Source organism: Arachis ipaensis, chromosome B5 (assembly GCF_059453495.1).
Source record: "Arachis ipaensis isolate K30076 ecotype BB chromosome B5, ASM5945349v1, whole genome shotgun sequence".
NCBI lineage: Eukaryota > Viridiplantae > Streptophyta > Magnoliopsida > Fabales > Fabaceae > Arachis > Arachis ipaensis.
In genome coordinates this window covers 120,684,940-120,699,206 of record NC_142440.1, presented here as the reverse complement: position 1 = coordinate 120,699,206, position 14,267 = coordinate 120,684,940, and the positions used below count along the sequence as shown (strand labels likewise).

The window sequence follows — 14,267 nt, the reverse complement described above, 5'->3', positions numbered from 1 at the left end:
TTAGAAACTCAAATAACATATTGGATAAAAGAGGGAGTATGGATGGACAAGCCTCTTAATTTGATACTTCGAACCTGAAATTGAACATAATAAAGCTCATGTAATCTGGATCATCAAGTAACCCTATTGCATGCCACCGCCAATTTTTTATGAAAACCCAACATAACCCTTTACTACAATTTTTTTTTTTCTTACACTACACAGACTCACACACCCCTTAGACACTACTATGGCTTATATTCCACTCTTTTTTTTTTTTGGTCATACAACTCGCACACACATTCACACTCTATTAAGGGTTCATCCACTGTCTCTAGTGAGACTTGAACCCAGATGCGGCACATTTGAGGCATGATGATGGACCACTAAGCTAAAGCCTCAGCTGCTTCCATTCCTTGTTTAAACCCAGGTTTTGAACCCTGGTATAGCATATTGGGATGCCCAACAAATCCTCCATTCTTGCCAAGCCTCAGCGGTCCCTTTACGATAATTTAAAAGCATTAAATTGGACACACAGAGTTAGTGATCTTGAACTACACTGTTACTAAAAGTGCTATCTGTCTATGATGTTACGAAATCCCTAATCTCTCACTTTGAACCGAAAAATAAAAAAAAGAGGACACGACAGAGAACAACCACCAAAATACCAAATTGTAGTAACTAGCCAACAATATACTGCTATTTGATGATAAAAGCATGAACCGGTAAAGCTCTGTTTATACTAGCTACTAGGTTTCAGAACGTTTTATATGGTTCCTCAAACAATCTTTACCTACCTGTGCATAATGCTCCGGAAGCAAATTTAAGATGGATATTATTTACAAATAGAAAAAGTATCTAGATGTTGCAGGCTTGCAGCATGAAACAAGGAATATTAAAATAAAAAATAGAAGAAAAAACAAAGAAAGAAAAATACGTATCAACATGTAGTCAAAATCTCAGCACCAGTCCTTGTTATCAAAATGGTATGCTCAAACTGTGCAGCTGGACACCCATCGGCTGTTACTGTTGTCCAGTTGTCTGGCCATGTAACGGCGTCAGTGCTTCCCAATGTGAGGATAGGCTCTGCAGTTGAAGAATTTGTAGGATTTCATTTCAATACTAAATAAATAACAAGCATGATTAATAGAAAGCACTTGACTTATGTAACAAGTAACCACCTTATCATGTATTCGTGAATAGAAGATATTCACTTCCAATAAACATCAAGAACTATTAGGCATAAACATATGAAAATATTATTAAAACATTTATTTTTGTATTTAATTTAGGATGAATTATGAAATATAGAATAAATAATCTACAATCGGTGCATTTTTCTTAAAGATATCCACTAGTAAGGACCTAGTAAAACATTTTTATTAAGTACAGGACCTAACTATAAAATTTTAAATTGTAAAGACTTAGTTAAAATTTGGTACAATAATAGAGACTAATAGAGTAATTAAACCGAATTAATAATGAATATGACAAATAGTAACTGATTGTTTGCAGATACAATGAGCAGATTAGAATTGAGAAATAATAAGAAAAAGGTCATCACATCCATGTAGGTCTGCTTTCATAATGGAAAATCAAAATATAAATTTTCTTTTGGGATGGGGTGAGGGTGTACAACAAAAACAGGACTGAAAAACTTAGAATGCACAATAGATCGTAAGTTTCACAACTTAATTGGATGGACATGGAGGAAAAGTTTAACCATGAACCATCCATTGTTGTCCGGTTGAACCACAATGTAACATGGGAGGCAGCATAGCATAGAAAATTAGCAGTGAACAACTCTAAATCTAGGTAGAATTTAACAATAGAATTTAACAATTCACTTACCAATTGTAAATGTTTGACCTTCAACCATGCAACCTGCTTTGTTATTGCCTGTCATGATATAAAAGTAAAAGTTATCTGGAAAGAAAATATACTGAATTACTATTCTGAAACTTCTGGAGCTTTCTAGTAGCTACACAACAAAAAGTAAAGGAAAACAAGAAGGGGCAGGGGAAGGCCGCTCAGGTTCTTATGTTGATTTATAGCATCTACATTAAAAAAATAAAATAAAAAGGTTTATTGAAGACAACCAAATGGCCAATTTACCAGCATTTCACCATAATGAACCAACAGTAAGATTTTCTGTTAGTATCTTTCAATAGGATATCAATAATTTATCTACGGAAACTACGAATTCTTATATATCCAAATATCAATACTCTATCTATGGTACACTGGCCTTATAGCTTTAGTTTTCATTGTGTAGTTGAGACATATGGTTTCTCATAAGTCTTTCTCTATGTCTCTGTTCTCCTCTCTTTTTCACTGACTGGTTTCAAATAAATGTGATAGAGACCAGCTAAAGTGGAAGTGCCCATTACGGGTTGCAAGGAAACACATGGTCCCAACTTCTTTGTTTTGTATTTTTTGTACTTTCTGATGGCAGGGGTAAAAACATCCATCTCTATATTTCTGTCGCAGAGACAAAATCCAAACACAATGTAGCACCTTTTTTAATGTGGGCTTAAGCCATGGTCTTAACTCCACACAAATTAGGCTATCACATTGACTCAAGACTTAACTCTCCTAGACTCGATCTCTAATAGTCAACCTATAATTGTAGCAGTCTTTTTCGAAGTTAGGTCCTCTTTTATTTTAATACACGAGACGTTGGTACGGAAAAGTGAACCATAAGGCACACATATGTCATGGTATACCTAAGCATACAAATTTAATCTAACATCCACATGTAGATCACGATAAAATGATGCATATGCAAATGATGACTGTGCTGCTACAACAGTATAAATGTAAAAGTTTGAGATAATAAATAGCAAGTAGCGATCATAACAGAGTCTATGTAAATATACAATATTCATCATCCATGTTCATGTCATCCATATCCATTGTCATCCATCATATACAACAACAACAACAAAGCTTTGTCCCACTAGGTGAGGTCGACTACATGAATCAAACGACGCTATTGAGCTCTATCATGTATCATGTCTACAGAGAGACCGTTTACATGTAGATCTCGTTTGACCACCTCATGGATGGTCTTCTTAAGTTTTCCTCTGCCTTTTACCCCCTTATCCATCTTCCATCTCATCCATCCTCCTGACTGGGTGTTCTGTCAGTCTTCTTCTCACATGTCCAAACCACCTGAGACGCGATTCTACCATCTTTTCCACAATGAGTGCTACTCCAACTCTCTCCCTTATATCTTCGTTCCTTATTTTATCCAATCGCTGAATCACGTATGACCACTCATCCATCTCAACATCTTCATCTCTGTCACACTTAGCTTATGTTCGTGCTCCTTTTGGCCGCCCAACATTCTGTACCATAAAGCTTCTTGTAATCTCATTTCATTGATCACCCTCACATGCGTCAATCACCGCCGCCCCTTACACGATGACAGATTGCATGAACCCATACTCATGACGGCACCGCTTTCCCACTTTCCAAACTCAAATAGCGCACACAGGCATATCTTTGGATGTAGCCCTTTTTCATCATCATGACTACCACACAGACTCATCACAATTTGCAAAACTATTGCAGAGCACCCTTGTCCGATTTCATATTTCATTTGCGGAACTAGTACAGAGCACGCTTATCTGATCTTATCTCATTTCATCAGTTACCCTCACTTGGTGTCGGCATCGCTGTCCCTCTTTCATGACGACGGATTACATCAAAATCAAAAACAAAACTTTCGTGGAACTAATGCAGAGTGTTATTGTCTGTTATGCCAGAAATGAATATTTTTATTTAATATCAAAATCAATTGGGTCAATATCCTTAGACACGTGTTCAAACAAATCCCTAGGCTAGGACATCAATCTCAAATTCTCAATAAGGTCATTAGGGAGTAATTACCCAAATCAGTTTTCAAGGATTTTAAGAGCGGATATTTTAGTCTTCAAGAAAAATTAATACACCGATTAATTCTCAAGGGTTTACTCCAACAGACAAATCAATCCCCGATTTATTTTTCGCCAGAGTAATTACCTAAATCAGTCCCCAAGATTTTAAAAGCAGACATTTTAGTCCCCAAGAAAAATTAATACACAGATTAATCCCTAACGTTTTTCTCTGTCAGACATTACAGTCCCCCGTCAATTTTACTTTTACTATATGTCAACCTTTATTATTATTAACTTAGCTTTGTACATGTGGACCATGACACTAGCATATTAATACTCTTTTCGTTAGAAACAAGTAGGGTGAATAATGATACTCTGAAATCCAAATTAAAACATTTTCTTTTAATATAAACATGTTTTTTAAAATAGGACATCTTTTGATTATATTAAATACAAAAATATTAAATGGTTTCAACCTTAATTTCTTGTAGAATAATCTCTAATAATTTTATTGAATACAACAACAAAACCTTGTCCCACTAGGTGTGGTCGGCTACATGAATCAAACGACGTCATTGAGCTCTGTCGTGTATCATGTTTACTGCGAGACCGTTTACATGTAGATCTCGTTTGACCACCTCATGAATAATCTTCTTAGGACTTCCTCTACCTTTCACCCCTTGTCCATCGTCCATCTCATCCACCCTCCTGACTGAGTGCTTTGTCAGTCTTCTTCTCACATGTCCAAACCACTTAAGACGCGATTCTACCATCTTTTCCACAATGGGTGCTACTCTAACTCTCTTCCTTATATCTTCGTTCCTTATTTTATCCAATCGCGTACAATCGCTCATCCATCTCAACATTTTCATCTCTGCCACACTTAGCTTATGTTCGTGCCCCCTTTGGCCGCCCAACACTCTTTTGCCATAAAGCATAGCCGATCTTATAGCAGTGCGATAGAATTTACTTTTAAGTTTTAAAGGTACTTTTTTATCACGTATAAAACCAGATGCACTTCGCCATTTTATTGAATATTATTATTATTATCGAGTATATATATATATATATATATATATATACACACTTTTTATATTATAAATACATACACAAGAATCTAATGAATAAATTTATCATTACTTTTGCCCAAAAAATACAAAAAATTATGGTATAGTATTATTGTGCAATTAAAAATAATAATAAAAATTTTATTTCACTTTTTTTTTACGGAAGACTGTTATGTCTGACGGAGAAAAACGTTGGGGATTAATTTGTGTATTAATTTTTCATGTGGACTAAAATTTCTGCTTTTAAAATTCTTGGGGACTGATCTGGGTAATTACTCTACCAGAAAATGAACTGGGGATGTTTTTGTGTATTAATTTTTCTTAGGGACTAAAATGTCCGCTTTTAAAATCCTTGAAGACTGATTTGGGTAATTACTCGATCACTAGGGCTTGGAGGACTCGCATCATGGCCTTTTTATCTCAAATCGTATGTAGTATTATTCAATGGTCATCAAATTCCTCTCTAGGGTTCAGCACATCTTGGCCAATCATTCATATAAATTCTCAACGATTTTCAATATCCACAATTAAGCCCTATAATTAAAATCATCTGACTAATCCTAAACTATATCAAGGTTCACCCCATAATTATTTGCCTCAAACCAATTCCACAAGGCATTCTGCCAATTAGGTACAATTCCCATCAACTAGGGTATCTAGATCAAACACTCCAACTGAGGCAATTCACACATCAACCCATAACATTTTCCATAAACTTTACCACTGTAAAGGACTGAAGGAGTGCAAGGCTCTAGATCAACAGTTAACCTCTCCAAATACTCAAAACTGCAGTAAGGCAGAAGTTACAACATAGACCTATTTCTCCAAAAATTCACTATATACCTTAGGGAATCCCACAAATTCCCATTTCAAACTAGAGTTCACAATCTTTCTAATGATTTTGTCCCCATAGAAATCAGATCACTGAGCACATTGATACAAATTTTACAAAATACTGCATTATGCAGAAAACCTGAATTCGGAAAACCAACCTCATAGGCAACTTCCAAAAAATTGGATAAATTGCTACATCGATCGGATTCAGCACAAACTTGGTGTACCTCAACTAGGGTCACTAATTTCTCACTTCCAATTGGTTACCCAAAATTCAGATAACTGAGCAATTTGTTGTAGATTTTACAAAACACTGAGTTATGCAGATTTTCTGGTTCAGTAAAACAGCAAGATAGGTTTCTTTCAGAAATTGTACAAATTTCATCACTGATCTGATTGCCCTTAAATTTTGTGGTTATCAACTAGACTCACACCTTTCCATTCTAATTGGTTGCACATAAATCAGACCACGGAGCAATTAGTTATAAACTTTACAATATACTACATAATGCAGAAAATCTATTTCAAGAAACCAGCGCCATAACCAACTTGACAAAATTACATAAAAATGCTACTCTGATCTGATTTGGCTCCAATTTGATGTGCAGCAACTAGTCACATATCTTTCATTTCCAATTGGTTTCAAGTGAATAGAAGCTCTAAAGAAGTTATGCATCTTGGAAGTAGCTGCCCTGTTTTGAAAATCGGCTTTTTAAAATATTGCAAGGGCCATTTTCCAAAAATCATAACTCATTCTCTAAAACCCCAATCCACCTGAAATTTGGTGAAAACAAACTAGGTATATCAAATTTTGATATAAAATTAATCCCATACAAAAATTATTTCTGACGTGAGAGCAGTAATTAAAACAAGTTACTCGTTTATGCAGAAAATTTTGCATAAACCAGATTTCACAAAATCAACAACCTCAACCTAAATTTTATACCAAATTTTGATATAAAATTAATCCCAGACAAAAATGATTTCTGACGTGAGAGCAGTAATTAAAACAAGTTACTCGTTTATGCAGAAAATTTTGCATAAACCAGATTTCACAAAATCAACAACCTCAAACTAAATTTTAATTTAGGCATTTTCAAAAGCTCAATCCAAATTCGTCACACCTATTCTACCAATTGAAACTTGTTCCAAGGGTTAGTTCCCCTTAATTGGCCAGAATTCACTTTTTCACCATTTTTCAGATTCTAATTAGGCAATTGCTTGCTGCACAAGCCTAACCACTAACACTCCATCAATAACCATTTTAAACCTTCAAACAGATTCAAAATCACTAATATAAGGTGGTGAACAGTAATTAGGGTTCAAATATCAACTCTAACACAGTTTTGGCTTTCCACCCTCAAACTTTGTACTAGTAGCTAAAAATTCAGCAAATTCACCAACACAAACAATTATCAAACAACACAATCAACCACCATCATCAAAATCAGCCACATGCAATCAGTTTAATTCATCAAAACTCAGATGCAAACCTCTGTTCAAAGTTCACAACAATAACTAGCTGCATGCATCCTTCTAAAAATCAAGAAAACATGTTTGCCTACCTCATTGGTGAAAATCGATTGTGTGATTGTGTGATTTGGTTGTCATGCAGTGCAGCAGCTCAAGCTCCTCCCTTCCTCTTGAGCTCATCTAGTTTTCAATGAGGGAATGATGGTTGTGGTGGGTGATCACTAAAATCCCAGCTCCTCTTCTCTCTTTCTTGAGTCCTTTAGGAACCTTATTCCAAAATTCTGCTCCTTTGTTGCTTTGAGGTTCCAGCCGTCTGATGATGATGATGGTGAGATTGGATGATCAAGTTTTGCTCCTTAATTTTCTCTCTCTCGAAGTCACGGCCCCATTTCTCTCTAATTCTCCAAGAACTTGATGATTTCTTGAAGAAGATTGGTGCTGTGTAATGTGTTTATGGCCGGTTATGTGGTGTGGGAGTGGGCTGAAATTTCTGCACCTCCTCGGCTATATATATAGAGGGGAGAGGGTTCACAAGTAAGCCCCTCACTGGGAAAGGCTTGACTGATAAGCCTCTTTGAGCTCGGCAAACAAGCCACTTTCCCGCGTCTCACATTTTTGGGTACTCAAGTTCGTCAGGTTAGAGTTTTTTAATTCAAACTCTAACTTTCAAGACATTCCAAGTGAACCCTCCAAGAATCATATAACTACACTCCACACACACATCATAAAATTCCGAAATTACAGTTTTACTCCTAAGGGGCCAAATTGCAATTTACTGAAACTTTGGGGTCAAAATGCAATTATTTTCGTACTAGCCATTATATTTAATTTTAATCGGATAAGTTCTATTCTATTCCTTAATCGTTTCCTCTTTTAGAGGGAAAACGGGTAAATCCATATTTTTAAGAAATAAAATTCTAGACTTTAACACAAATTTTGATCTCCTAAAAATTCGGGATACACACAACCTAAATACTGAGCTGTACAGTTGAGGGTAGAATAGCAGTGAATGCATGTGCTTGGTGGCATACGTATTGGAGAGACTTAGCCTTGCTAATGCTCAGTCCATTTTCCTTTTTCTGCAACTGGTAATCCTTTTTTTCTCATTCCTCCTCAAATGATTGACAGACCACACAAGTTCATCTCGAGTAGGCAGATTAAGATACAACTATTCATATGTCTATCAAACAAATTAGACTTTTTTTAGAGAAATAGTTCATCAAAACTACCGAAGTGACAAGGTAATCAAGCATACACACTATTACGGTAACATGAAACAATTTATACTCCTAATAGATGTGCTTTTATTTTATTTGTTTAGTGTTTTTTGGAGAATATCAATTATGAATGTAATTAACAGATGGTCATTCTAAAAATCCTGATATTTGTATCAAATCAACATTCTATATCACATTATCACATTAACAAACCATTTCATACTTTCTGTTACATACCATATACAATACCAATTTTCTTCAACAATCCAAATAAAACACATCACTTCAAAGTTAAATGCATTCAAAACATAATTGGATTTCACATGATCAATCATTAAAGAAATTAGATATACGTGTAGCCAATTGTTGAAATACTTTTAACCTCAGCTAAATTGGTCTTAGGGAAACAAAGGCAATGCAATGAAATCATAAAATTTAATACATCACTTACGGTGATGTAAAATAATTGGCTCAGAATGGAACACTTTTCCCACACCATGCCCAACAAACCGCTCCACTACACCATAGCCATACTTAGCAGCATGCTCACTGAGGTAACATTTCAAGCGAAGAGATAAGGCTAGAGAATTTATACAAGAGGCCATCAAGTGTAGTTAACATCATCAATTGATACAAATGATAATCGTGCCAAAGCAGAAATAGATGCAGAAACAACTCAGTATAACACACAAAATAAATGTAAAAATTTTGAAATCCAATTCTTGAGAGTTTGAGTGAATTGCTTTAATTTAAAAAACAAAAAAAGGTCAAAAATGAAAACACATCTGCAATGACATGCCATATAAATATACATATGCTTACACCTGACGAAGAATGTTTGTATGACATCAAACTATTTGCTTCACAAAGACCAAATTAAAGTGTTAAAGACCTTATTGAGCTTCCCAAATCATGCTCAAGCAGGTTGCTTGACAATATAGAGACTTGGTCACTTGGAAAACTAGGTTCCATTTCCCTAGCAACTAACCCAAGAGATAGAACCATGCAAACCTCTCAAAACCACTTAATAGGTCTCTTTCACAATATGCCACTGTTTCTAAACAAAATACCACCCTTTTTAAACTATTTACTCAGGTGTCACTGTTTTGCCATATTGGCACCTCTTTTTTTTTTTGCATACTGACTGGGAGGCATCTAAGGAAAAAAAGTGTCTTCCACGTGGAAAACACCAATCAAGAAGCGCCTTCAGTTCCAAAAATGCCAAAGCGTGTAGCACCTTTTGCTAGGAAAACACTGAATCGAAAGGCGATTTCAGGCTGAAAATGCCAAGCGTGAAAGCGCCTCCAGTGATGTGTAAACATGAATAGGTTGTTGATTTATATAACATAAGTAATAATTAATAATCAATAATTAACTAATGTTAATATAAATGTTAACTAATGTTAATTATTATGTTACATAAATTAACAAACTATTACTTTATCCATGCAGCGGAAGTCCTTTATTTGGCATTTTCAGCTTGAACTCGCCTTCTCATTCAGCATTTCCACGCGCTTCCCTGATTGGCATTTTCCACGTGAAAGACGCACTTAGGCACCTCTCAGTGAGCACCCCAAAAAAAATACATGGTGCCACTTTGGCAAAAGATGGCACTTGGATAAATAGTTTGAAAATAATGACATTCTGATAATATGTTTTAGGAACAGTGGCATATTGGAAGGGGGAAAAAACCACTTAATAAGAATGCCTTTTCAATAAAAGTAAGCTTTTTCTTGACAACCATGAACAGGAAAAGTTAAGGAAAGGCTACAAAGCCATAATAGAAGGCACCGGAACTAAAATTAGGACCAAATATCTGGCTTTATTCTTTATTTACAAAATGGGCTTTCAAGCAATCACTTGGCCTTCACGGTTTGAAGACCAACAACTCATCATTAATATTATGTTAATATCAAGAAGTTGAAAAGCCATGATTAATCTTAAATCTTAGCAAACATCGTTTCAAGTGAAATTCATGATTTAATGCTTCTAGTGAAATATTTACTTGTATATTTATTTTTCTCCTTTACGAAGCAAGCTCTAGAAAACTGTACCTGATTCTCTTGCCAATTTTTCTAAAAGGAGCACCATCCTTGCAAACAGCTATTCCCTTCTCCAAGCACTCTTGAGTTACCTGCAAACATTATGTAAAATGATTTGCTCAATAACTAATCTAAATTATTTCTTAACTAGCATTGCTAATGAGGTATTAAATTTGTCCATGTTACAAAGAATGGAAATATATAAAAGATTAACAATATAACAGTATAGATCATAATGACACCAAAAAAAAAAAAAATTTCCCCACTGGTAGAGAACTATTTACCACAACAAGATTTTTCATTTCATCACTGACTTCCCCGCAGAAAAATGTCTTTGACGTGTCCCCATGATATCCCTGAAACATACAATTAGCAAAGAATACAATTACTTGATAATTAACAATAAAAAAGAGGAATTGGAGGGAAAGCAGAAGATCAACTATGCAAGCAGAAGGGCTAATGAGGAAAATTTGTATATATTGTTATGGTGAGTTATGGAATTAGTGTGAAAGTAGGATCGTAATATAAAAAAGGAACAAAATGATCCCACGACCTTTTCAGGGCTTTAAGTCTCTCCCTATCACATTCCACTACAAATCTAACTACCGTATCATGCTGCTTATTCCCCCTCAATATTGATGCAGTATATTCTGACACACTGTCCTATACTACCCTGGCCCTTTCTATTCCTTACTTGGACCCCCTTCATTCCCCTCTTTATTTGTTCTTTTATGTACTCTACTAATAGGTGGTGCAACATGTGAGGTCCTACCAGATTATGTATACACTTTACTTTCGGATTACTAATTACTTAATCCCAACCCTAAGCACTTTCTTGAACATACATATAATTATAATTCTTAAAACAGCAAGAATGACAATTAAGAATGTAGTTCAAGATGATTTCCATTTTCTGGATATAGGGGCATACACAGAAAGGCAATTAAAAAAGTGATCTGTTCACTAAATAAATTTTCACCAGGAAATTAGAAGCATACATTCAGGTATACTGTCACATCAATATTAATAATGTCACCATTCTGCAGAAAAGAGATAAATGTCATCAGCTTATGAGTGATATGCATACCAAGGATAAAGTGAAAAAGTAAATTGATAATTATGTATATAGAGAGGCTTGTGAAACCTGTAACTGCCTAGAATCAGGTATTCCATGGCACATGCACTCATTAACTGATGTGCACACACTTTTTGGAAATCCACCATAGCCAAGGGGTGAGGGATAAGCACCAGCATCAATTATCATCTGATGCACTGCTTTATCAATTTCATTAGTTGTAACAGACGGCTGACAATATAAACAAAAATAACATCAGATACAGAAAGGAAAGCTGTGTACACTACTTTACATAGAGGCATCAGACAGAATGGAAAAAACATATCAAACAAAAATAACATAACTTGCCACTTGAATAATTAAATTAAAATCCAAACGAGGTCATGAGCAAACTTCAAATGTTATTGGTGCTTACTACTTAGTTCTAAACCCTACACCCTAAACATTACAATAGAAATCTTAAACTTATCTAATTCAATAAATACATAAGAATACATGTAGATATTGTGTGTTTGTGTGTGTGTGTGTGTGTGTGTGTGTGTGTGTATTCCCGAGAGTGCTAAATTAAGAACCAATGAACTAATAGTTAAAAAAATTGTTTTTTTTTATTATTTTAATAAAAGAAGAATTTCATTAAGAAGATGGGAAGGATAATACAAATTGGGGGATAAGGGATCCCCTATACAAAAGTAAAAGCAAAAAACAAGATTTACCTATAAAACATAGCTTTCCAATCTCTCAACATGTCCAAGAGGGAAGGTCCCTTATAAAGATTATGAGCTTTACACAAACTAGATGCTAGGCATCTAATTGTAATAATCTCTATCTTGCAAGAGAAGGCTAACATAGAATAAATAAATGGCTTGTAAAGTACGCAATAAATCTTACCCTAACCAATGTTCCTGCATAGTTTAAGACCCTTGCTGCAAGCTCACATGAAGCCCTCATGTTAGCTATACCTTCAGAATCATGAATTTGATATTCACTTGAAATTTCTGGTAGTATTTCTGAAGCTGCATAAGGAGGCCTTGGTATGTGATCAGGAACAGGGAGACGTGGTGATACTCTCCCACGCCTCAACGGTGGACTCCTTTTAGACTTTGTTAGAACTTGACGTTCACGTTCTCTTCATATGACCAGAGAAAAGGTAAGAATCTTCACAAAAGCTGCATCAGCTTTCATGCGCACATACACATTCACCATTACTTGGATAATAGAAAATAAATGGGCAATGAATTATTTTCTGAATACAGAACTTCAGTATTTCTTGGCAAAGAAGATATTAAAGGAGGAAAGGAAAATTGGATGCCTACAAAATTTAAAGAAGGCACCTTAATATTCCAAGATCTAAACAATAGGAAACCTAAAAAATGTTATACAGAACAGGGGAAAATAGAGAAAAGATGAATGAAATTAATATCATTGAAATTCTATTACACAAGCAACAGGTCAAGCATTCAACAGTGAAAACATGCATACAAGTACATCACTAAAGCCTCAGAACATAAGATACATGTATACTGAGCAGTTTTCTATGCTAAGGTTGCTAACAAACTGTCTTACATATATTAAGAATTCCCAGTGTACAAGAGAAAATTGTTATAAGAATCAATATCAACAATTAACTTCCAATCTAAACCAGTCAAATGTTTCCATAATGTTCGATCAATCAAAATAAGCAGTAGAAGGGACATTGTCGAATGTTTTTCCTAGAATAATATTTAGAGGATCATGCATGCATTTATTTCTTTCAAGGGCTAAATTGTCAAATCAATAATCTTTCGGAGCTAAATTGATAGCTTCCATTAAACAAAGTTCTTTTTAATACTTTTTATCTAAATGGAAATCTTTCATACATTATTACACAATGAAAAGTACAAGTTCAATCCACTGTAACACAAACAATAGCACAATAAGTGTACCTTCTGATTTTCATGGCCTCCTCCAACCCAGCCAACTTCCGAGCAAAAACCACAAAGTGCTTTCTTGAAAGTGATTGATTTCCTGTCGTAACAACACAGGAAGTGTAGATTAATTCATATTATTTGTCAACAATTCAAAAACTAATGATATATTAAATACGCAAAATAACAGAAAATTGGGCAAACCGTGAAGGGTAGTAGAGCGTGGGAGAGTGAGTGGGGAGCCAGTAAAAAGGGAGGAAGTTGAAGAGGAAGGTGATACTTCGCCATGGAAGGAAGATGAGAGTTTGAGAAATGAAGTGTGAGTTAGCGAAGCAGTGAGCACCATTCTACCTCTTGGTCTGTGTCTGCACAGAGTGAAGATAACGGAACAAGAGGGGGTTTGATATTTTTGAATGAAAAAAATCCGAGCAGAGAACAATTTTTTTTTTTTTTTTGGTTGTGAAGCAGAATAGAATTTATATATGCGCTAGGAGTGTATGGGCTGGGTCCTGCCTTGGCCCAAATTAAGCCACAATAGGCTGAATTAAGACAATCAACTGTCTGACCAAAAACAAAGACAATCGAATCGATTATCCAACCATGCAGTTAGAGTCTTAGAGATTCAAATATCTCAAACGATTGTATCGAATATAATAAAATATATATTTATTAAAAAATAATTTTTGCATATTATATTAATTTAAATTAGTTGATTGTTAAAAATTAAAATAATTTAATAGATTTTTTTTACGGTTCGTCTACAATTAATTTTTATCCTAAATAATGACTATTCTG

At 34.9% G+C, this 14,267-nt stretch overlaps 1 protein-coding gene across 2 annotated transcripts; it reads right to left on the bottom strand.

The window, feature by feature from the left end:
- Positions 1-644: 644 nt before the first annotated feature.
- On the bottom strand, positions 645-13,916 carry MAP1C (methionine aminopeptidase 1B). 2 transcript variants are annotated; one of them, XR_015883348.1, is made up of 11 exons: positions 13,677-13,906; positions 13,491-13,572; positions 12,457-12,694; positions 11,638-11,799; positions 11,492-11,533; positions 10,778-10,849; positions 10,506-10,585; positions 8,903-9,000; positions 1,831-1,878; positions 723-1,065; positions 645-678 (listed from the first exon to the last, which is right to left on the bottom strand). XR_015883348.1 is itself a non-coding variant. In XM_016347515.3 (10 exons), exons 1-10 carry the CDS (start codon positions 13,816-13,818, stop codon positions 920-922), a joined length of 1,110 nt encoding a protein of 369 aa, XP_016203001.1. In that variant the 5' UTR covers positions 13,819-13,916; the 3' UTR covers positions 645-919. The 2 variants fall into 2 exon arrangements, 1 of the variants encoding a protein (XP_016203001.1); XM_016347515.3 differs by having other exon boundaries at positions 645-1,065; positions 13,677-13,916.
- Positions 13,917-14,267: the final 351 nt, after the last annotated feature.